Source organism: Hesperophylax consimilis, chromosome 8 (assembly GCF_061612785.1).
Source record: "Hesperophylax consimilis isolate HC1 chromosome 8, BYU_Hcon_1.0, whole genome shotgun sequence".
NCBI classification, from domain to species: domain Eukaryota; kingdom Metazoa; phylum Arthropoda; class Insecta; order Trichoptera; family Limnephilidae; genus Hesperophylax; species Hesperophylax consimilis.
The window spans coordinates 10,907,238-10,933,362 of NC_142843.1; the positions used below are offsets into that span (position 1 = coordinate 10,907,238).

General features: G+C 35.4%; 1 protein-coding gene across 3 annotated transcripts in view; it reads left to right on the plus strand.

Moving 5' to 3' along the window:
* Positions 1 to 26,125, plus strand: part of MICAL-like (protein) — a 206,057-nt gene that overhangs the window by 77,891 nt on the left and 102,041 nt on the right. For all 3 annotated transcript variants that reach the window (XM_089634860.1, XM_089634859.1, XM_089634861.1), the window contains exon 3: positions 15,213 to 15,397. In XM_089634860.1, coding sequence (XP_089490986.1) covers positions 15,213 to 15,397 — 185 coding nt within the window. The remainder of the gene's footprint in view (positions 1 to 15,212; positions 15,398 to 26,125) is intronic.

Here is a 26,125-nt window from a genome sequence, read left to right on the forward strand (position 1 = left end):
GCAAAAGCAGAAGGCGTTTGAACGCTTGAAAATAAAAGGCACTGAATACTCTGGACAAAGCATTAGTACGATTTTGTATGAATGATATTGAAGCCAAAATCTAGGGTGAGGGGAAATTGCCTGGCAGCCTACTTGTATGACTAACTTTTGGATAATTTGTGGATGGATGATGAAAAATTGATTTATTTATTTATTTTAACGCCCATAGGGCTTTTACATGGTTGGTAGTATAATTTTAATTTGACAGATACTTTGAAACATAAAAAATAAGAATAAAATTACATTTGATAAAAGCTATGCAACAAGTCATACAAACACGAGAAACAAAAACAGAAAATTACAGCTATTTGTAGGTTTACATGATGTGTTAGGAGGGCAATGTAGTTACGCTTATGTGTGCTGCTGTAGAATATTGTATTTTGTCGTGTTGTTACTGTAGGTGTATGTATGTTTATAAGTTGCAGGAGTTCACAACAGTCGAATTTAGAGTTAAGTATCTTGAATAAGAACGCTAAATCGTTTATTTTACGTCTATCTTCTAATGTATGTATTTTTAGAGTATTTAATAAGAAATTGTATTTTAAGTCTTCGACAGGGATATTTAATTTAAAATTTATAAAACGTAGAATTTTTTTTTGTATTCGCTCAATGTTGTTAATGTGAATTTTGTAAGATGGAGACCAAACTACTGAGTTATATTCAATTAGACTTCTTACTAGAGATACATATAATAGTTTAATGGCTTGTAAAGAATTAAAGTTTTTAGTTGTTCTTAATACGAAGCCTAGTGTTTTCATACCTTTGTTCACAATTTGATGGATATGATTGGTGAAACTTAGTTTTTCGTCCAAAATAATTCCAAGATCTCTCTTTTCCGTGACTCTCATTTCATTGATTGAAAGATGATTTCCTGGTAAAATATTAGTCATTCAGAACATATCGAGATAGGTGTTCTCTTCCTAATAAATATCACGACGGAATGCGACAATATCAGTATGGCAATATCAATATTTGTATAGACACGTGTTAAGCTGTCAACGTTCGCTTTTAACTGATACTTTGTCAATTCATTCGTTAAAAGCCTGCAGTCCCGTTTTTAAAAGGAAAACTAATATTTTGACCAGATCTTTAATCAATTCAGTATTTTATATCAGTAAGTTTTCTTCATGTGTGCAAAGTGGTATGGAATTAACTCTTATAATTTATATTGTTGTAAACGGCTTATGATTTTTGTTGGTATTTGATGAGACCGGGAAAGGGACATGTCATGATAAAATTGTATGTACATGCATTTTTCATACGTCTTCCGTCTCACCCCGCAGCTTCAATTTGTTCTAGAATAGCTTCGAACCCTTTAGGCTCATGTTTGAAGTAGATTTAATTTTTTACTTTTTTTTTTTTAAAAGAAAGACAAACATTCCCGGGTTACGAATAACCCAACAATGTTTGAAAATCTCCTACTACCACCACAGAAAGCCGAAAATGTTGCTTGTGTTGTGATGGAGGAATCGAACACGCGACGCTCGGGTGAGACCCAAGCGCTATGCCCACTCAACCACTGACCGGTCTAAGATAAATATTAGTTTTAGTTGAAAGTGAAAGATTGTATGTTTTGATTGCACCTCTTTCTCAGTGGTTTCTAATTGTCCTTTAGGTGTCTACTTTTATATGAATCTAGTAGTTTAGTTTTACTATTTCAACATAAAAATTTCTTTTCCTTTAAAAATAATACGTCGTAGTGTCATGTTTTATCGGTTGAAAAATTTGAGCCATTTATTTTAATTAATGGTTCTGTTATAACCGAACGATATTTCGATCGAAACATTCATCTCTCATCTCACTGCTAAAGTCCTGTCACCGAGAGTTGCGTTGTATCCTCACTATCTGCTACATTGATTTGATTTCCACAATAAATATCTAATGCGTCGTTTATGAGAGGCTACAACAGAGCCATACGATGTTCAGAAACTCTCAGAGGACCCAAAAGATTCACCAGTTTCCCGCTTGAAGGTGGTGTTACTACGAGTTTCCGGACACTGTCAGTTTTACATACGGCTGTATATTATATTGAACCTTACTCTCTGATTGCATACAAACTGCAAGGTGCGTATTTTATTTAGATATGCGCGTCGGGTGTCCGCACCACATTTCCTTTCGCATTCTTCACTTCGTCCTCAGCCCTTGTCCATAATGGTTAACGGGACCCGTGGGACATTATCGCGGCTATTAGCAGGCGGTCCGCGTGCGAGGCAGCCTACTAACATGCACACGAATGAGCGTTCTTTACTGTGCTAGTCGAGGCGTACTAAACGCGTCGGTGAAAATAGTACCAGTTGCTCCTCAATTTTTGTATTAGTGTTTTGACGGTACGCTCTTGTACATACGTCTTGTTAGTTTTCTAATTTATTATATTTGGCTTATTTGTTATCTGGCCGTGTATATCAGTTGGTTAAACTCCAACCTCCTTCTCATGAGAGTACGTGTCCTAACAAATCAGTGTCTCTCGGTTTACAAGTCGCACCCGGACAACAGTATTCCTTGAGGGTTGGTACATTCGTATCGTGTCGGCTAATTTAATAGAGAATTAATTAAATGGTTAGCAAGAATAAACATCTGATTATCGTTATAGTGATTTATTTTGGGGTATTATTCCGTGTTGCGCTACCTCCTTCTTTAGCCAACGTTTCGGACAGCATTACAGTGTCCATCATCAGGGCTTTTGTGTAGCGCAACACGGCATAATACCCCAAAAATAAATTACTCTCGATCTTTGGCCCCATCATATAATCTGCTACTACATTAGAAAATTGCAAAATTGCAAGATTTTAGGCACTTATCACCATAATTTGCGCTCTGAAAACCGGAAGACAGCTCTACAAATGATGCATCTGGGAAGTAGGCTGGAAATAAGGAAAAACTTACATCAAATAATTCTGTGTTGTTCAACTAAGAATAATTCGTGTACTTTTTATTCAGTTTTTTTTATGCTACTAAGATTGCCACCTGACTTACGCCCGCAATGAAAGTTATAAAACGCAAAGGGTTTCACTTAGGCATATCTGCTGGTAGCGCGGGACATATGCAGACTAAGTATCGTGAACGCATTAAACACAATAATGCAGATGGGCCCGCATCCTGCATCACCTAACATTACTCACAGTTCAGACTATAAAGCCAGATACCAGTCATTACGCCTGATAAGAGTGGTAATGCATCTACCCGAGCCTCGGTCAACACTTAAAGTGTTCCGTGGGGCTGCGTGTCACATAAGGAAATCATTTGTTTTATGTCCCTCTCATCGTGATCATCACTGGTCCCACGAGAACACACTGCACACGTACGTGTACGAGTTTATCTCTGACTAAATGGACCTCATCCGGTTCATCTCCTAACGCGTCTTGTTCTCCTGGTAGGCACCCTTTAAGAAAATGGTAGTATTGTTAGGTTGAAAAGGCTTCATAAATCGCTTATTTTATTCCCTTTTCGTGTTTTTTTTTATCGGAAGTTTGACCATTAGCAAAAAAATCTTCATCTCTTGACTACTTTATTAACCTTGAGGTCAGGAGGCTTCATGTATCTCGACTATAAACTACAGAGTTTTCCAATAAGAGGTGTTATTTTGATATTCAATCGTAAAAGATCAATGGTTTCGTTGCTTGGGTGGCACGTCTTTTTGAAAGTAAACGTTGTCCAGATCAATACCATCTAATTCCGGCCATAAAAAATCATTAATCATCTCTCGATAGCGCAATCCATTCACCGTAACTGTTGCTCCAGCCTCATTTTCTAAAAAGTAAGGTCCAATGACTCCGCCGGACCACAAACAGTCACACGTTGAGGATAGAGAGGCTTTTAAGCAACAACTCTTGGGTTTTCCGAGCCCCAGATGCGACAATTTTGTTTGTTGACGAAGCCACCGAGGTGGAAATGGGCCTCATCACTCAAGATGATTTGCATTTGATTCACTCAAGTGAATTTCAATAATTTCAATGCGTTGTTGAAGCGTGTATCGTTCCATTTTTATTAATGGCGTAGTTTCTACTTGTCAAATGTCAAAAAATGACATTTGACAAGTAGAAATTATTGGAAAACCATGTATTATACTCCTGGATTAATATTCGCCTGATTTTGTAATTGCTGCGGTTTAAGAGGACATAAGACGTCAAAATAATATCAGTTATGGGCGTTTTTAGTGGGCGCGGCTATAGCCCTTAGAGTAATACTATAGCCCAAAACATTTCGTTTACGCCCCGCGTTGGTCAAAATTTCGCACAGTGTGACATAGTTTGATTTCACACGGACAAGTTTTATAATTATAAATTTAAAATGATAGTAATAATTTTCATTATTGTTGGCATTAGTTAATGAATTGCATAATTTGCATGGTGTTTTGAAAATCGTGGTATCTACATACAGTATATAATCATCTGCAGTATGCAAGGCATCCCAAATAATCATAAATCACAAATACTTTTTTGTTATTATTTTTTTTCTTGATAGAACAATCCCGATGAGTTAAAAAACTCACTGTAGGACGGGAGGAACTTACAATACATAGGTGGGAGTAATTAGGTACAATTTTACATTGGTATTTTGATATCAAAATTATAAGTTTCACATACGAAACAGTACAAAAATAGAAAAATAAAATATTTTTACTAATAAAACTTTGACATAGAAAATAGTTCGTACATTACAGTTTTTTTACATATCAGATTTTAGATTTTATTTCTTGCTAGAGCAATCCCGATGAGTTACAGAACTCATTGTAGGACGAGAGGAATTTAGAATACATAGGTGGGATTTAATGGGTAAAATTTTGTGTCAGTATTTCGATATCAAAAAACCTTCACCGTCCAATGCTTTGTTTTTCTTTTGAAATGGATAAAATATGTCATCGGAAACCAAAATGAATGTACTTCTTATACTCCAAATTGAATAAGCTCAGGAATCGCTGGAAGTTTATCGAGTGCGTATACATGTATATACCTACATATTTATAGATATATAAAATTAATTAAGCTGTCATTTTACAATTATGTTCTGTAGAAAATTTAGCCCAACAATTTACTTTTAAGTGTTTATTTATGTAGTACCGTCTCAATTCCGTTAAGCATTTTCCTTGGTGCCGTCATTTTGTTCGGGATAAAACTCATTTTGTCTTCTGTTTTCCCATATTTAACTGAAACGTACGTATATATTAGCCAAGAGATTTATTATAAATTGGTTAAATTTTACCTTAAATTTGAAAATCATTTCAACGTAAGTAAGTGCAGTAACTTGGGGAGATAATTGTACAATTCTATCTACAACAAATGATCTAACAATCTAAACTTAAAAGATGGATAACTCTTTTTAATATTCGAATGACTTTAGGTACTTTATAGGTAACGTATGTCTAATTGTCTGTATGGAGAAAAACTTTCGATGTAGAGTATTGGTTTATGGAAAAAAAACTTTCGAATTTCCAAAATTTTATACCGGTCACTTTGTATAATACCTTATACTAGGGCAGACCCAGTTAATTTTTGAAAAATCTGTTTGCATTTTAAAGTAAAGCAATTTTTGGTTAAAATATTATATAAGGTATTTATGGCATGTCTGAGTTCTTCACAATCAGTTCCAATTTTTCTGTGCCCAAAAATTGGTGTGACTGAAACCCAAATAATATAATTTATATGTAAAAAGAAACTACATTGTTTATAATTATTATATTTGAAATACTTTTTATATTAAATAAGTTTTACTTGATAATCATTTTTAGGTGTGACAATTACAAATAAAAATCGCACATAACAGCGGAACTTTTTATTCAAAAAAATATTTAAGGTAATATTTAACTATTAAAATAAAGAAACTTAAGAATTAAAAAAACTTCTACCAAATAAACTGTTTTCAAATTTTTTTAACAATGTCCAAATTTATCTGAAACATGTGACCACTGTGCACATTTTAAGTATAAACAATTGAAAAAAAGTAATGTTTTCTTTTATATTGGTGAAACATACAAAAAACCTTTACTCACTTGAGGAAGGAGTTAAATTATAAAAAAACAGACAATTTCACTAATAGAATTAAAAGTAATCGTTTGATTAAATAAATAAATACGTAAAAGAAATCACCGTACATTCGGGCCGGAACAAAGACGACCTTTCCGGCTTGAGCTCTGGCCGACACTGACCTGGAACGGTCTAAGTACTTCAGCACCTGCACACGAATACAGTTGCGTGCGTTACAGTATTAAAGTACTTACGGTTGTGTTTCCTTTAGCGGTATAGAAATTTGAAATTTCAGAGTGTTATATTTTGATTAATTCTTATGAATACATTAATAAAATCTCTAAAGTTTCTAGAGGGATTCGTCGGGAAGTTACTAATTCATCGTCTACAAAAATAAAATCTGGTGCTTGCCGCTTATCTTATAACATTTTACAATTAATAAAATGTACATACCTTTTTCCATAATATATTTAATGATAAGGTCCTGTTTTTATTAATCTTATATATAAATAACTTGCATCCCTTCGAATCCCTCTAGAAACATTTAACATTTTAGTAATAAGCTCATCAGAAATAATTAAAATGTGAACGTCGGGGCAAATCCCCGCTATCAGGGTATTGTGTCACCTTAATCTTGTATTTGGAAGCAACCGTAAATGGCGCGAAATGCCTCTTGCAGTTATTTCGTTCCTTTCCCGTAATTCGTGGCTCGGATCTCGTGTCGGTTCGCAAATGTAACCGTATTACCTGTCACTTTTTGGTTTAGTGTCCAAATTTTCTTACCATGCAGAAAATAGGAAACTCCACTATCACAATGGTCCATTTTTATTATTAACTAGCTGTATCTCGCCATGTGTTGCTGTGGCTCAGTCTGTATGTGTAGATAGAGAAACAATATGGCGTGTTTCTTCTACGTTCAACATATGGCGCTGTTTTTCAAAGTAAGCCTGTTTTTACCTGTCACAGGTGACATCTATAGGTAACGTTTTCATCATATTAAGAGTGAAATCATTGTTTCGGGGCTTTTTCAGTGGCCTTTCTTGTCAAAGTTGGGTTTACTTTGTTAAAAATGTAATCTTTTAATACATCTGCGGAAAAACTTTTCATATTTTTAATGCTACTATCAGTCAGACCCATCTTCCATCGCGTGAAGTCTGCTGGTCATCTTATCGCAGATCTGTGCTGGTTGACAAGATCCGGTGGCAGACCATAACGTCCTGTTCAGATTGCTATCAAATTTATCATAAATTCGTTGCCATATATTATTATATCTAGCGGCTAGAAATCCAGGTCACCCATTTGTGCATCGGCTTTCGATTTCTAATAGAGTTAATGCATCGCGACGGACATCATTAGGTCTGCTGCACCGGGTAGGTACCGCCGTGGAAAATTATTCTGGATTGTTTTTTTTTTGCACTGGCAACATTGCGGCCGCCTAATGAGGAACGCTAACGTGAAATCTGCTCAAATTGTCTTCGGTTGTTTGCTCCGGTTTTATTTCTTCTTTTTAATGATTGGAGGGGTGACTACCCGGTCCATGGTCCAACGGTTTATGAATTGGTTTAATTGTCTGAGATACGTTGGTAACAATGCTTTCGTCCATTCTTTTGTTGTTTTTGAGAAAACAGTCAATACGAACTGACCACAAAACATTATGACGTAGTCGACATGTAGAATTTTACGACTTGATGCATGACAGCAAGCCATCACTGAAATGAGCACACTAGTAAATGTATATTCTGTCATTGTTGATTTGAGTGAGTTTAGGCAAAATGGCATATGTTTAGTGTATTTACTAAAAAGAAAGTCGTCCCATTCGTGCTATAAGTCAAATTTACTAGTATTATTTTTTTCATTTATAGGTCGCGCAATAATTAGATCTGACCCGAACAACACGAACTTAGGATTGTGTGCACTTGTCCTTGTATGCACGTCCTTGCCAATCGTCACTGAGAAACAAGATTCTGTCTCACTTACGCCTACTTGTTGTTAGCCAGAAAGAAACACTTTTAACGGTGCAAACATTCCATCTATGTGAGTACTGTGTTCGCGTCAACTATAATTGCGATACCTGTACCGGTGGATAGTATTTTTAGTAATCTGAGAACTTACCTGTTGAAAATTAACATAAATTTATTCGGTTTGAAAAAAGTTGATGAACTTCCAATCAGTAATTATTTGTATGAATCATCACCGTACTAAGTTCTACATTACCCAGTTAATTGTGCAACTTAAAACGGCACCGTGACTTGCCGCAATTACTGTGATAAGGTCTCATTATTACTGCACCTAATTAATATTATAACCACGACCCCTCTCTTTAACACAAACTAGCGGATCGAGTTAAATTAATTACTTAATCTACGTGCATGCGCACTTGGAAGCGAGATAATTAAGCGCGAGCAAAACTAAGATTTACTTTCCTTTTTCAATATCGTCCTGTCTAAAGTGTGCCAGCCCCAATAACTAACTACTTCTGCAAGTGAACAAGTGTGCTGTACCTACTCCGTAATGAGATAAAATGTTAATTGCCATGCGTGCATTCACGTGCTTGTCAGAATGCAAGTTTGTAAGCTACTCTGATAAAATGGCAACACTCACGCGAACGAATGTTATACATTCTAATGTTTTACGTTCAAAATTAATATTGCTGGAGTATTAAAGATTTCTACTGTACCGCCAATTAGTACTGATACGTATAAGGCATTTTCTCAAACTAAACTCTGCTTTCAAAAGCAGTCGCTATATGTGCGTATTTGAATTTCACTGCATTCCACGTGAATTCTCGAACCATTCTGGACAAAAGGACAGATTAGTTTTGTTTAAAATGTAATTACCGTACAAGAGTGTCAACCGGCCGGTGCCAGGGGGCTAGAGGTGGAGAGGGGAAGTAGATAAGAGAGAGGAAGGTTGCGAAGTGCCTGGATATTCAGAATTGATCACTACATCGTTTTGATTTTGAATTGTGGTCACAAGTCACAAGAGCGAAAATATTTGGATTCTGCCAAAACAGTTTTTTTTAAAACAATTCTCTTTACCCCCTTTTTAGGAAAGAAGCGTTTAAGACGCCATCTATGTTCAAGCGATTAATTCGAAACGTTAAATTATTGCAATGTTTCAAAATGGTAACTTTAGTTTATATGCCTGTCACACACTTGCACGCTGTTTATAATGATGTGGTCTCGATCGGTGTCATACCATATATTAAAATAAATACGGCCACAACTAAATTATTCCGACTATAAAATAAGTTTTTATTCTATTTATTGTCATGCCAGGAAATCCTGTTTTCGAATTCAATTACATATTTATTAAATCTACACAATCTAACGGCGTTTCCAGTAGTGGCGGCTCGTCACTTTTGGGTGTTCTAGAGTGCTAATATTACAAAAATGGTATTATTGATGTTGTTTGTAATCCGAACAATAGAAATTTCCTGAAAATCTTCATACAAAAAATCAAATTTTCGAAATAAAATTAAAACTCGTTTTCAGCTACAACAACATCAATAGTGCCATTTTTTGTAATATTAGTCTATATGCCGAGTTTCAGCTCGATCGGAAGTCAGGTAATTGATTTCCACTTCCGAAATTCCATATCATCAAGGAAACAAAATAGTAATTCAAAAATAGATATGTATTAAAAAATAATTAGTTTTAGGAAGAGAAAGTTACTCACTTCAACTTATTAACATAAGTAATAATGTCTCAACATTGGCGTGGTCGTCTTGCATTTCTTTTAATCGACTTACGTAAAAAAAGCTTCAAATATGATTTAAGATTTTCAAGGCCAAAAGTATTTTTGTTATTTGTTTTTGGGGTTTTATGCCGTGTTGCGCTAACTCCTTCTTTAGCCAACGTTTCGGACAGCATTGCAGTGTTTATCATCAGGCCATATTATGACAATAACACATCTGCCCTGATGATGGACACTGCAATGCTGTCCGAAACGTTGGCTAAAGAAGGAGTTAGCGCAACACGGCATAACACCCCAAAAACAAATAGCAAAAAAAAACTTGTTTAGGGATGGTTCATAATTTTTAGAATCAATTCTGGATGAAATCATATTAGGTAGGTACTTTTAGCACTAGTCCACGTTATTATTTTTCAGAATATTCGACTTTGACGATGTTATTAGAAAAACGAATTGAATGAATATGTTAATAAATAATAATATAATGTTGAATAAATAAATAAAAAAATCCAGTATCCAAGAAATCATTTTTAAACAAGATCGGCGACCTTTGTTGTCTTTAAGTGTCTAGGCATTATTTATACGAGAAGGTGTCGATTAAACTCGCTGCATCAAACGAGTTCGACCATCTCTTCTTGACCACCGAGCCGAAACTTCAAACAGAATTTGCCAACGCGCGACTTCTCATTGGCATCTCAAGTAGGTCCATCGCGGTGTTAAGTGTTAATGACCCGCCACACGAGTAATTAACGCGGCGATCCAAAGATTTTACGTTGGCCATCCTATTAATTAGACACCTGACAGTTTTTTTCTTCATATTTGACATTTTGACGAAGAAATTAACTCCCGCTGGTTAGTGACAGCGTTTTGACGCTTGGAATTAAAAAAAAGTGTCGTCAGCTTTGTGAAAATGGCTTCTATGAATTTTAAGGTAATTATCATTAAGACACGTTGTACGTATTTTTTTAAATTTTAAAAACTTTCTCGTTTTACGGCTGTAAGAAAGCAGGTGCATGACTAATGCGTTGTATTACAAGATATGATATTATTATGCACGTATTAAATAATAGTCTTTAATTGTTACCTACCCATTTGTTGTATGGCAGACACTTCACGACCCGCACGTTACTGTGAAGGAATACACCTTACAATAATCCTTTTGTATAATTGTGTGGGTTGAGTCCAAGATCGGTTGTCCACTTCTTTGCAAAATGCCAGGATAATAAAAATACGCCCTATTTGATGTAAGAAGAAGTTACGGACCCCCACGAAGACATAGCATGATCAAAGTGAATCTAAACAATAAAATCAGCTCATGCAAAGATTCGAAATAACAGTGAAAGAGAATGACAAGAAGTGTGTGTCAATACAGAGGTGTGTTTTATTCTATATCTTCTCTGCCTACCCCTGGTGAGAAAATATCGAGATGGTTATTTCGTTAGAGTTAAGTTTGAGATTTTTTTAGCTGTCATTTACCTTACACGGTGCTATCAAAATAATTAAGAGCGAAAGACTGATGTTCAGGAAGACATGGTACGATCAATTGAATCAATTATGTACTAACGTTAATACTCATATATTTATATATATTTCTTCAATAGTTGCAATATTACCTTGTGGCGTCAATTATATGAAAATGAAATCCTTTGCAGATATATTTTTATTGCAAAAATACTAAATCAAAATCTGATGCTTACAATATCTACAAAACCCAATCGTCCGAACCGTTGTAGAATAGTATGAGAATCGTCTCGGATGACCGACTTTTTAGGTGCCGATTGCATCAAATTACTCAAGCCCCAAACCAGTTTGGGAATATGCAACATTAATTCGCGAATATTATCGGTCGAGACCAAGGAGTTCATCTCCAACTAAGCGAGTGTGTACAGTTATAACTCATACCACAGCGCGAGGGTACAAGCTGCGGCCTTGTTCTACTCGTGGCATCGCACCTTTAATCTTTTATGGAGATATTCCAGCCGAATCTACCACGAGTCATGATGAGTATGCTTTTGCATTCATCGTTTCGGTCAGTAATCTTTTTTATTGTGTGTCCACGTCAAATACGTTGCGGTTTTATTATCCTGACATAATAATAATAATCTCTCGCGATTCATGTACATAGCTTGTTATACATTTAAAAAACAAAGAGTTCCACAAGGTAGACTATTCGGCCCCCCGTTACGTGAAAGAAACACTTCTTTATCTAAATAATATATTATTTAATATTATTTTAGTCTTTGCATGTTTAGCTATCACATATTCGCCTTTCGAATCAATTATTTTTGATTGAAATTGCCTCATCACGTTAATTTTAGGCGTGGGTACGCAGAGCAAGCCTTAAGCGGCCAATAAAACTTTGGTTCCCTTTTACAACTGCAATAATAGTTAAATCTTTATTACGAAAGTATTAATTTCGCTGAAAAGTTTCATGAAATTACGGCCTTTTAAGATGATGAAACCTTTTATTCCTTTCATGTTTGCGTTTTTATTTTTCTATCAAAATTCCAGGTTCTTTCGCAATAAATTTTTATATGTCGTACGGTGCTGCACACGTTGCAACTATGGCATTTTTATTTCTGAGAAATTTTGTAATGCTAGAGGCAAAGGGGAATAGGTTGGGAAGTTCCACGTCCTTCAGATCTGATCTAACTATCTTATTAACGCCATTTTAAACAAATATTTCCTTTGAATTCTATGGTTGTGATACTGAGAGTATCATCCGCTTGAACGAAAACTTTCATTACATTTAAATTTATACTTGCCAGAATGGATAATTTTATTCACCGCAGTCGCAAATTCAAACTAAAATAATATTTTTATTACTAAGTCCCTTGAAGAACGTCACAAGTAGTCAACAATTTCTTTTATTTTGCACTGCGCGCTCAGTGGACAAAACTTAAAACTACGCTCGACGACCCCAAAGCGGGACAAAACGTTTTACTGCAGACTAAACGCAAGCACCATGATAAAAAATTTGATCGATATTTTGTAAACGTGGCGTTTTATGAATATGATCAAATTTTCAGCATTTCGCTGATGATCTGCAATGTGCAATTTTCCATCGTTCCTCAACTCTTCCCATTGCGCCATTTGCACTAAAACTCTCCCCTTTGTTATTGCGTTATGCTAAACGACGTCAATAAATCCCCGTGCCTTAATTAAGTAAACTGCATTGAATGGATTAATGCCATCTTATTTACGTCGTGTCGGCTCCAAATTGATTAAGTGTCCAGAGGTCGCCGGGGCCCCATTCTGGTCCATGGTTACCTGTGATTTATGGCCGCCGATTAATGTTATTTTTTGCCGATTAATACTGCCTTTTGTGCGAGGTCCTGTGTGGAAGATTGTGACAGGAAGGAAGAATCGTTGTGAGAGAATACTGAGCAAGGCTGCTTGAGTGTGACCTAGCCGCTCTGCGAGTTACGGGTAGCTTAATTACCTCGAAAAATGATTATGTCCTGATGTGGCATTAATCATGAGCTTCGGTTTGATGCGCTTTATTTACTGGTTAATTAATGTTGGGTTATTAACGAGATCTATACCTACACGGAGAAAAATGATCATATTAAAAAGTGATAGCATGCCAATTTCCTGTTAAAATATTAGTCATTCAGAATATACGGAGAACACGTGTTCTTTTCCTAATAAATGTCATGACGGAATGCGACAGTATCGGTATGTCAATATCAATAACACGTGTTCCGCCATCCTCATAAAACATTCACTTTTAACTGAGAATTTTTCAGTAACGTTGTAAGTATATAAATTTTATTTACGAGGGTCATCCAGAAAGTAAGGTTACAACATTTATGTAGGATCGAAAAAATGCTTGTATTTAATTGAAATTCACAGAATACTTCAAAAAATATATTAAATTATTTTCGGTACATTTCTGTAATCGAGTTACCATATTTTGTAAGCCAGTGTCAAAGACCTCCGCCGCCAGCTCTTTCGGCCTCTTCTTCCTCTTCTTCGCAGCTTCTTCGACCTCCTGATCGTTGTAAAAGCGTTTCCCACCCAAAAACTTCTTCAGTTTAGTGATGTGGGGTTGGTGATAAAATGATCAAGATATTAGAAGAACGAGATATGCTATGTTGGCCGCCGAACCGTAGGCGGAGTACTACCTAATTAGGGTACTTTGAATACTATCGGGACGTGTACGCACAGAAATCTGTTCTATGTATTAGTGCGGATACCTTAGCGTAAGCGAAGGTGTGCAGTAATATTGGTGAACAAAACCGGCGACACTGGGCAAAACAATTCCACACAGTATGAACTGCTTATAGCACATCTCGTTCTTCTAATATCTTTGGTGATAATATCTCATCCAAACGATGTCAGCAGCTCCTGTGTAGCTCGCGTGGTGTGGGACCTGGCGTTGTCATTCAGGAAGCTGACTCCCGGGGTCACCATTGCCCTTCTGCGGTTCTGAATAGCTCTTCTTATTCGTGATAAATTGCACAGCATCCCTGAGGTGGTTTTTTAAATAATAATTGCAGTAAAATGATTTTTCGAGACTTCGAAAAAAAAAGGTCTCTTGTAACCTTACTTTTTCGATGGTCCTCGTATCCATGTGAACACACCAACCGGTTTCGACACAATCGTGCCTTCGTCAGGCCAGAAATAAACTATATAAGGACGCGTTCAGTTCAAAACGATCTTAAAGGTAATACTAAAAAAAACATAGACTGACTGATACAGACCAAATATTCAACAGCTGTGACGTACTAGATATACGCCAATTATACGTTAAAACACTACTAAACTACATTTCTGACAAAAAAAAAATTTCAACGTACACACAATAACACTAACACTAACAGACCAGTTAGACAAGCGTACAAAGAAAACATAAAAACTCCGACAGTAAATTCAAGCTTTGGACAAAGACACTACCAATACCATGCTATAAAAGCTTTCAACAGTGTAAAACATGAAATTAAAATTGAAGAAAATAAAAATAAATTCACACACAAAATTACAAAATGGATTAAAAAACAAAAAAGACAATATTACCAAAATGTCATAAAATAAAAATAAAACCTACACGTAACACACAAAACCAATATAAACACACATCACTCACAAACACACAAGATTATATATTAAATGTATTATTTTCTCTTTAAATGTATTATGTAGATTATATTTTCATATTATAAAATGAAGGCCTCAGCACGGGCTAGCCACCCAGTGAGGCCAACATTACTGGAAAACTTTGAAATGTGAAAAATATTGTACCAAATAAAAATATCACGGTTGTGCCGCAACCGATTAACATGTTCGTATAGTTAAAATGATGTATACAAAGTTACAGTGTTTCATTTTGTTAAAAGAACTCATCGAAACACATGTTTCAACCGATAATTAGCAGGTAGTACCTACCGTAGAAAAGTGCGTTTTCTAGTGATAATTTTGTTTACATTGGTTTCAGCCTTTTACGCTGAAGTTTCTTTCCGACCGGTTGGTGTATGTTTTTTTACAGTTATCTAATTTGTGTACTTTCCTTTGTTGCAGTGACTTCCAGAGCCTAAAGAAAGAGGATGTGTACCACAACAACGAGCTGGCCTTCCGCACCGCCGAGTCCTTCCTGGGCATCCCGGCCCTACTCGATGCCGAGGACATGGCACAGTACGCCGTCCCTGACAGACTTTCCATCCTGACTTACCTGTCGCAGTATTATCAGCACTTCGCTTCTACTGGTCAGTCTTCCCTTTAATCTTACATGTGTGTCATTATCTACATCTCTACACTTCAAGTGGTAGCCAGCCGGCTACTGACGTCAGCGTAATGCCCTCAGTAGCAGAATATATTCTTTAATTTAGTGCGGAGCCATGCTCACACACTGACTCCTACACAATATGTACTCCGTATCCTGTCGAGGCAAGGATTGTTTCACTACCCTACGTAATTAGATGCTACGTGCTCTTATGACACTACGTGCTCTTATGGTACGTATACATTTGTGAACTTAAACGCGAACCGAGCCACGAACTAGGGGAAAGAAACGAAGCAACTGCAAGCCTTTCCTTTTGTATGTATACGTAGCATAAGATGGCTCCACTTTATTAAAGCTCATGCGAACCATTGTTCGACCGATTTTGGTAATTCGGCATAGTTCATAAGAACAGAGCGCTGCTGAACGGGATAGACCCCTCCCTCATGGTGTACGACAACTGAATGGAACAGGGTTTTAAACTATGAAAAGCCAGCATAAAATCGTCATAATACCCCCGGAGAGACATTATTCGTAAAATAAAATTGAGCAAAAAGTGTTATTAGCATGATTTTGTCCTCTATTCAGTTTTCAGAGCATAACGGTTAAAATAGCATCGAAAAAAAGTTCACGTGTTAACGATCCGTCCATGACGGGTTAAGTTACTGTCTGTATGGGATTTATACTCTATTTATGAATATCATATTTATTATACCTCATTGAATTAGGCCGGGTCGTATCAGCGTGGTATTGCTAAAGCGGTAGTTAAAATCTAATATATTTTCTATTCATTACAATAATTGTTTAAAACCTTAAGTTTCAAAAGTAGTAATAAAATTTAACCCTAGTTCCGAATTTGGCGCTTGAACTGAATGACCATTATATATTCAATATATTCGAGGATATTGATGCAAAAGTAATCTGAAAGCAATTGAGTACTGTTATTCTTCTTCAGGTATTTGGTTGACATCAGGGCAATCTTCATTCTGCACTCTACAGTCTGGAACTACACTTGTAACAGTCACCTAAGTTTCAAAGATGTGGCGTCTTTATTTATAAAGCCTTTCATCAATCTTATCCGATAACTTACCTGCATTGTGTAGTAATATTTAATGTTTTTATTGGCTTTAGCAAGCCCACTCAATCAATATTGCGTTTTACTTTGTAGAAGCCTTAATTATTATTCGAAGCGTGGCTGTTTTGTTCTGAGTTCTGTACACATTTTAATGGCGTTTATTTTCCTTTCCTGGAATTGACACCTGTTTAACTTCAACTGCATGTTTGTGAAGGCGTGGGTTAGATTTAAACGTTAAAGCCAACTAACTAAAATCAATGTTGTGGTAGCTCATGTCGAAACCAGTAACTCGTTGGACAGTGGGAGAATCTTGCTCAGTTTTAAAGTATTATGTTACTAAACCCAAACCTATGCCATACGAGTATTATAGCCTTTATGTAAGACCGACAACAGTCTTAAAAAAAATTTCAGTGTTTGTTGAAAAAATCATCTTCGCCTCTTTGTTATCACATTTTCTCGATATTTTACCGTGAATGGGTCTTCAAGAATCAATAGTTGTTGTCATTTTAAATTTTAAAACTTCTTTATCGAGTCTGTGATTTTTTTTTCGTAGAAATTTCAACGTCGATAGATACGTATTTCACTCTCGATGTATTCTTCATTCATGTATTTGAGCTTCTATTCCTCCCATTTGTTTGCATGTAAATAACATAACCTTCTTCAGAGGTGTGGAATTGTTTGCACGCACGCTTGGGCTCGATAGTTTACTTTGTCGGCCCTTTGACCCAAACTTGGTTTTTGGCTCCGAGCAAATATGGAAAAAAAATCTTGCACGATGCCGATGGCATCTCACACATCGGATATTTAATGTTTACAACTTAGCATAATGCATTTTATTAAACAATTATCATGGAATTTCCGCTGGCTGCTATTTCATGCAATAAATCATCTATTTCTGGTTTCTCCATTTCAAAGATTTTTCTTTTTAGGAATACTCGTTTGCACGCAAAATACTTAAACGAATAGACAAGCGCGCAACTTCTTCTTGAACTCGGAATTCGTTTTTGTTTCGAGGATCTCTGGAAGGATTGAAAAGAAACTCATTATTATTTTATTATTCAAATTTATGTTCAGATCGTATTGATCTGGCTTTGTGTCTAGGAAGCTATTAAGTTGGGGTTACCGCGAGACCACACATGTTACAAACGCCTTCTGAAACCTTTTACCCTTATTACGAAGAAGAAGCAACATCATCCTCCCTTGTAATTTAAGATTCTCACATTCAAGAGTATTATGTTTATTTATTTACGGACTATGATCCTATTACAAAATAGATTGCATGAAATCAAGAATAATGGAAGCTATAAAATAAGGGGTAGGATGTTACATGAATTACGGCAATAATAAATATGACAACAAAATTAATGTTAGAAAGATAAGTCAAATCAAAACCTGAACATTCTTATGGTGTTTTGGTTGAGAAAAACCATTTCATATTTAATTTTTACATTTAGCAAACACTTTGTGGATATGCATGATTATAATAATTGGAATAAAATAACTTATAAAATACTAAATAATATCATATAATCCTGATAAAGGTTGAGGGTGAACCGAAATCGGTTGGTTTTATATATTTATTTATTTAACCCCCAGAGGGCTTTTACATGTAGGTGATACAATTTTGATGAAAGACAATTTTGAAACATGAGAAAGAAATAATAAAAATAAAATTACATCAAAAAATAATATATGCAAGGAACAAAAATAAAAAGAACAAGAACATAAATTAAAAAAATACAGCGATTTGACTGGTTTACAAAAATACAACTTCCATTTAGGAATAGTGTTGAAATAAATCTTTTACGTGATCCACAAAATTCGCAAAGTTAATATTGAATATATCGACATCACCTAAGTATTGTGTCCCATAGTGTTGAAAATATATTATACAATAAAGTGACATTAAAACAAAGTTATTTTATTGTAATTATTGCACTTCATATTGTTGGACTTTTGGAGATTTTTCGCTTACTTCTACTTCTTTAGGGAACGTTTTGGACAGCCTTGCAATGTCTATTATCAGGACACAATTGTACAGTGAATGAACTCATCGACTTTATAGGGGACGACGGATAATTACTATATGCTTCTTGGTGTCCGGCTTTGAGGATATTTCCAGATCTGCCCACTTTCAAGGTTCAATTATTGATATCACAGCTACACAAATAAACTAAAAAGTATATTTTTCTATAAGGAGGTGTAATCGCGAATAGGGCTCAACACCTATAGGTAAAATGAGTCAAACGACATAAGTTATTCTACCTCTTGTAACTTGTCGTCGTTTTCCCACGAATTGGAGCATGAACAGTTGGTTGAACAGCGATGAATACTGTTATAGTTGTAACTCACAACGCGATACTCGCGACATACAACTGCCCTACTGAAAAAAGGCGTCACTCGATGGAAACATAACACAAGTCGCGTCACTTTTCGTTCCGCTCGCTGCGGACCCGATGATCCGTTCAAAGTAATACATGTTATAGTATTCACTGTACCTTAACCTTTCGATTTTTCTGATTGAAATATTTAAAACTTCCTATGTTAGTACTAGGTACTAATAAGATATTTATATATAGCTTAATTTACTGGTACCAAGTACGTTATGCTCTAAATACGTTAACCTATAACAATATGTTTACTTAATAAAAGTAATAATAATAATAATTGGATAATTTGTAGAGCGCCGTTTTTGTGAAAAATCACCTCAAGGGCGCTGTACAATTTATTTCCTAGGATCTACATTTGTTATTTAGAAAAGATACCAAAACATACTTACCTGGCAAGTCACTTCCGACAAACACACTTATATTAAAAACTTATTTATGTTTATTTATAAAACCTATTCTGAAGGTTCTCTTATTTCTTGAAATTACTGCCATAATGCTGCTTACATAGTTTGAACCACCTAGCATGTAGATGCTATTGTTTTATTTATTTATTATATATTGTTTAAACAATATAGTAGTTGAGTGGTCAGTGGTTGAGTGGGCATAGCGCTTGGGTCTCACCCGAGCGTCGCGTGTTCGATTCCTTGGCTGGCTAAGTCCTCCATCACAACACAAGCAATATTTTCGGTATTTATTGTTATTAAGTTTAATTTGTAGAACTCCATTTTATTTTTTTATTTTTTATATATACAATAATATTATTATTGGGTTTATAAAAACAGTTTATTTTTAAACAAGTTCTGCTGTGTAATTATTATTACGCGTGACATCTGTTTCGCCCTCTGAAGGCATTATCAAACTGTGGGTAGCCCACTTACAGACGATAAATTTATATTATTTCTAGGTAGGTATTTTAATTTCATTTACTGATTTCTTAATTGATTTCTAAGTAAAATATCAAAAATTATTAATGGTTATTACCCCAGCAAAGTTTCCCCAATTAGTGTAATGTTTAAATTTGACTGAATGTCTTTATGTTAGTTATTCCCAAACGATGACTCATAGGGTTATTTTAATAGCATAATTAAGTACTTCATAGTGCACTCATATTTGCATTAGGTTTGAAGATATCTAGTAGGGGTGAACGAATTATATTTGTTTGTTCATTAATTAGAATAGCTTTTGGATTATTAGAGTTTTTGTTAATTTCTAACTGCTCTAAAAGATTCAGTTTACGGCCTTTATTTTGTATGTGTAACGGAGTTGGTTTATTATTATCATTAAGTGAGTGATTTTCATCTAGGAGATGTTTGGCAAATTGAGATTGTATTTTATTATTATTTTTAAAAGATCTTATATGTTCTTTGAACCTAGTGTTAAAGGACCGGCCCGTTTGTCCAACATAAACAGCGTTGCATTCGTCACACTGGAGTTTATAAATGCCACTATTTTGTAATTTGAGTACCTTACTTTTTGAGTTTTTAAGAGATGATCCTAAGTTGTTATTTGTGCGGAAGGCAATATCTAAACCACACTTTTTGAGGACTTTGGCAATTTTATTAGATGTCTGTCCGATGAATTCTAAACACCCGAATTTATTATTCGTCTTATTATTAGTCGTTGGGTAAATTAATTTAAGGTTATTTTTGTGTTTGTTATTATTAATTATTTTTTCAATGTCTCTACCCTTGAAGCCATTATTTTTAGCAATAGTTAGGATTGTATTTTTTTCCTTCTCGTATGCTTTCTTGTCAAGTGGGATATTAGTAAGCCTATGTACCATTGAGTGGTAGGCAGATAAAAAAAAAAAAAAAAAAAAAAAAAAAAAAAATATTTTCGGCTTTCTGTGGTGGTAGTAGGAGATTTTCAAACATTGTTGGGTTATTCGTGACCCGGGAATGTTTGTCTTTGATCACAGTGATGAAACAATTTACATATATTACATATGTCATACCTGTATACCTATGGATTTGTAATGTCTTATGTGTGGTATGAGAAGTGGAGATGTGTGACGGGACATGTATGCGCATTGAACAGTTTATATCATTGATATGATGCTCCTTTTAAATGTGGGCAGTGAATGCGAAAAAATGTCGATGTAGAGTTTAGTAAAATATTATTGAAGGTATGAAAAGCACGGTTAATTGGTGAATTAACTTCTGCATTTGTTTTGTAATTAAGCATGTGGAATAGTGCTAATGGCGTGTACGTCTCAAAGGTATGTTAAAATTAATCAGGGTTAGAAGTTCGGTTCGAAATTTGTGTACGCTTTCGATTGCAATTTAACGCGGCTTCCAAATTGGCGAAGCATATTCCAGTGTACTTCAGACTAATAATTAATTAAAACCTGCAATAAATGCATATTTAAATTTAATTAAGATATTGCTAAAATACTCAAAAAATAATAATTTTCTTAACCACCAACAAACTTATAATTTCTGGATAGTCTGGAATCGTTTGCTTAATTTTTTATCTTTTCTTTAATCTCTAAATACTATAAAATTAAGTCGCCATCCGCGTATGTCTGTTGGTGCGCTTAGTTCTTCTAAACTACTCAACGGATTTTTATATGGTTTTCACTATCATTTAGAGAATTTCTTCCGGAAGGTATATAATTATATAATATATAATTCATGCATATTATATTTATAGAAAGTAAAAAAAAAACGGTGTTTTGAAATCAAGCCTTAATTTTTTTTTTGGGCTCTTACATTGCTAGCGCAGGGAGATGCATCAAAATAATGTACTCCGGAATTGTATATCTTAAAAACGGCCTACAGAAAAGTCCGCGATGGAATACGTCTAACTCCTAAGGATAACCATCAGCAACGCCGTGTCAACGTCAGCTATTAATTTATAAATAACCGGATAATATTTTAAAATAAAATGCGGAAAATGTTGCTTGTCCATTGATGGAGGTCTTGACTATTAGATGATTGAACCCGCGACGCCACAATGGGAATCAGCAATGGCTATTAACCGGTCAATTATAATGTTCCTTTTAGGGCAGGAGATGACCATATGCTTTAAATATCACATATTTCGCGATTCGAATCTATCTCCATTACTGGAACTTAAATTTCTTGTATTCCCGCAATTCCTTTGTACAGGGTTTTCCAATAAGAGGTGTTATTTTGATATTCAATCGTAAAAGATCAATGGTTTCGTTGCTTGTGTGGCACGTAGCGCCGTCTTGTTGAAAGTAAACGTTGTCCAGATCAATACCATCCAATTCCGGCCATAAAAAATCATTAATCATCTTTCGATAGCGCAATCCATTCACCATAACTGTTGCTCCAGCCTCATTTTCGAAAAAGTAGTGTCCAATGACACCGCCGGACCATAAACCGCACCAAACAGTCACACTTGAGGATAGGCTTTTCAACAATAACTCTTGGATTTTCCGAGCCCCAGATGCGACAATTTTGCTTGTTGACGAAGCCACCGAGGTGGAAATGGGCCTTATCACTCAAGATGATTTGCATTTGATTCACTCAACTGAATTTTAATAATTTCAATGCGTTTTTGAAGCGTGTATCGTTGCATTTTTATTAATGGCGTAGTTTCTACTTGTCAAATGTCAAAAAATGACGGCTTCAAAAGTAACATCTACCGAAATAGCGGGCTATTCAAAATAACACCTCTTATTAGAAAACCCTGTAGTTTGATGCAAATTCAACAGTATGTCTTATGTAGCACATTCCAATGTCGAATGGTATAATTATTTTTTTTGCTTTGTTCGACTATAACGGAATTCCGTATGCATTCTGTCAACCGAGAAAGTTTTGTACCGTGTACCATGTACCCAGTGATTATTTTGTTCAATGCTTTCACACTTAACCATTAGGTATGTGTATGATTTCCTGCATCTTCAGCGAAAAACCAATTCCATTGTAGTGCAACTTCCTCCATTCTAACCGTAAATTCACAGGTAATATTGGCAACAAGACCCCGATGTACTTTTAATACGCGTTTCAATGGCTTCTTTTCCTCTTTCTTTCTTCTCGATACAACTGTTCAATTGTGTACGCGCATCTCTTGTTCGGATTTACCAAAATTGAGCTGGTTGGTAGATAGTAAGTCGTTACGGATTGCATTGTAGCTACTAAGTGTTGGACCGACCAGTTTCTATTTAAAATATCTGTTCAAAAGTACCTAGTTAATGCCCGGCTTCGCCCGAGTTTAAACAATATTTTTCCTAGTGAAAATATGGAATATTCTAACAATTATTTCAAAGCTCCATAATAGCAAATTATTGAAATATCTTGAACTGAAAATTGTTTCGCTTATTTAGAAACTTGAGACAAAAAAAAAACTGGACACATGTCATGGCGCCAGACCTCACTATTCGAGAGTTTTAACCTCCTCCAAACATAATAGAACTCGAATTAAAATGTTCATCTGTGTCAAATCTTTTTTCTCAGACAATAACGTTCAATTTAGTGACTCAATCAAGGATTTGTTTCCTCTCCACGTGTATCTGTATTGGGGTCTTCCTTTGCCCTGTATTACTTTTGTCCAGAATGACGATTGGATTACCTTTCCTTCTTGTTTTTTTTATCACTTCGCGGGTCGTGTTGGATTTCGAGTCCGATCTGGCCGCCCCACGATACCACAAAACAACGTGAGAGAGGATCATCAGATGATCACAATGGACACCGTGTGTGGCCGACCCGTAGCTACACGGCAATATTAAAATATCGCATCTTCACTAAACTACCCACAACAGAAAAATACCATACGAAATTAGTCAAAAGCCAAGTCACCAAAACTCCCCTCGTAACAAATGTATTGATCCTTTTTTATTAAGTGCTCGCTTTTTAATATCCCATTCGATTGGATGCTCATTAAAGATCCTCGTGTTAAAAAAAATACTAGGGATTGAAAAATTAAACATTGAAGATAGTGAAACGCAGATTGTAAAAGGTTATTTCATCGGTTGATGAAGAAATATAACTGCTTGGTGCGTTTCGCTTTACCGTGGACGAAATTTGACGTAGTCTTTTTGATTCTTGGATTACGCAATACTGTGAATTGCATAATCCAAGAATAATAATTGATGATGGTGTAGGATTCTGAGTGTAGAGTAATTACACACTTGAAGGAGTGTAATGGATTATTTTTGTTCATTAAATTTACCTGGTGGCTGAAGTTTAAAACACCCTTGAATCAAAAAACACTGCCGGTTGAATAATGTATAATTAAAGATATAGTTAAGGACCCCGAGTGTCAAAGGTAATTTCATCACTAGACAAAAAAATGTAAGAGCTTGTGTTTAGAAAGCGTTCAAAAAGAAGAGGAAGATGGTTTAAAAGGGAGATATGTAAATACAAATGTTAGAGGGAGCGCGCTAATATAAAAAAACGATTATAATTAATAGGTGTAAGCGAAAATATTTAATAAAGCATGACAGAAATCTCTCGACAAATGTCTTAAGTAGCATTTAAAGAAACACTCTGAATTTGTTCATACTTATGACATGATAAATAACAGAACCAGATGTGTTTTTAGTAGTTTTCTGAACATACTTTCATTACTCTTTCGGCTCAGCAAATAAAACTAAATAAAAAATAAAAAAAATAATTGTTGAAACTTTAAGTGTTCAAGGGAAAGATGTTATAAATCGGTAGAAATTTGGAATTCGGGGGGTTAAGTTAGGTGGCCGTAGTATAACACACGCAGTTCTCAACCTTCCAAAATACTACTGGTTGAATGAATCATCGACCAAATAAATATCGATGGTTGTATAATGGTAAATAATTAAAAGATGGTAATGGATCCCGATTATAAAAGGTAATTTCATCACTTGATAAAGAAATGTAAGGTTTTGTTATTGGTCCATTTCTTTTTACCCGGTAGTCGAAGTTTAGAATCCATTATCGCTTGCTGGGAACATCATACCCTCCCAAATAGCATACATCACGGTCCGCTGGATCGGGTTGCCACCCGCATGGCGCTGGACCTCTCGATGGCCGTCTATCTGTTATGTTGTTGTAGTGTCGTGTTTTTCTTGTCATCTATCCCCTACTACCTTTACAACTCTTCTTTTATTCGAAACGCCCATTTGTATTATTTCTACGTCGCTTTTTTTCGATGGTTTTGAGACAACTTAATCTTGCCCGATCAACAAAGGATGGAACTAACCACTTGGAGTCATACCGGATGGGTAAATTATATACATAATTATTTACCATTCACATAATTACTTACCTTTACGATAAGGTTTCGCCCGAACTTTCAAAATTCTTATTTTTTTCTTATTGAAAAATTGAAAATTATTACTATTTTTTCTTCGACAGTTATTATTTTTTAACATTATATTTATCAAAACTCATGATGGAAATAACGTCTGGGCTTAATTAACACCATTGCGTTGATCTAAATATCGTATTTATATAAATTTCATAATGTCAAAGCTTCAATGTTGTTTCAGTTTGCCACCAGCAGATATTTTAGTATATAGTTAAGATCGTAAATGAATTGTAGTTTCTTAATGTCCTACAAATTCATAATTGCTTCCATATTCGGTATTTGCCTGCGACAAATAATATGACGGATAATCACGATATCTCAGATAGATTGCCTTGTATGGATTAATGTTGCCAATGGCGCTCTACTTTATTAAAAGATAATTGTTTTGCTCTTTGTTTTTAACGTCTGTAATTATATTAGATAAAGTCTAAGTTATAAGTTATAAATGTCCATAATCTCCTTTATCGCCTTTATACGTTGCCTCCTTTATTCAGGATGGATTTGAATCACATTATCTTGCGATTCCGTGATCGTCAGTTTGTCGGAGACGCTCCTGCCTGGTGCAATTACCCCGTCTTCCCCACACCCCCAGGGTCGGTCCCACTCCGACCTGGCCAACTAAAGGCATACCGTTGATAGATCCTTTGCAATATATCTATATCTCTTCATTCAAATGACGCGTGTAAGAAAGAAAGGCGACAATGGAGCTCTCAGTGGCACGACTATTTCGCTGGGTATTTATTACCGCTAAAACATCCGATGCGATCTCTCTCTCCTCTTTATAAACGATTCATCAGAAAGGGAGGTTGAAACGGAGCTCTCAGCGGCAGGATCATAAAAGCATGCCGCTGATAGATCCGAGGTAATCTCTCCTTACTGAAATTGACTCCTCACAGATCAGTCTGGTTATTAAAGAAGTCAATTGGGAACGAACAATATGGCTACTTGTCTTAATTTTAATAGTTTATGGATATTGAAAAGCTTCGTATCTCTGATG